Below are 319 nucleotides of genomic sequence, written 5' to 3' on the forward strand. Positions count from 1 at the left end.
CCCCTCCCTGGCTTCTCCGAATATAAGCCGAGTCGATGCTGATGATTACCTCCTGGAATAACGACAACGCCTCTCCAGCAGCAATCTGATGCCATACGTAGTTTTCCTTGATAGACTTGTTTCTTCTTTAATCTTCTGTTAATTTCGGATTCATTTAGATGACTTTCATACAGAGCCTTCTTCTCTTTCTTAACAGTCTCCTTTACTTTCGCTTTCTTCTCAGCTTTACTTCCTTCTTCTTCTTTTTCACCATCCTCATCACTCTCAGCCTGAAGAGAGAGAAAGAGAGGACGGCATCGGGGAGTTAGAGACAAACGAG

General features: G+C 43.6%; 1 protein-coding gene across 1 annotated transcript; it reads right to left on the reverse strand.

Annotated features, from left to right (window-relative positions):
- Positions 1–50: 50 nt before the first annotated feature.
- Positions 51–269, reverse strand: CSUI_011520 (rnb family domain-containing protein; the record flags this gene model as incomplete). The annotated part of the gene is made up of 1 exon (XM_068071618.1): positions 51–269. A coding segment is annotated over one exon (219 nt), but the record flags the coding sequence as incomplete, so codon positions are not given.
- Between the last annotated feature and the right edge of the window lie 50 nt (positions 270–319).

This window comes from Cystoisospora suis, assembly GCF_002600585.1.
Source record: "Cystoisospora suis strain Wien I chromosome Unknown contig_12886, whole genome shotgun sequence".
NCBI lineage: Eukaryota > Apicomplexa > Conoidasida > Eucoccidiorida > Sarcocystidae > Cystoisospora > Cystoisospora suis.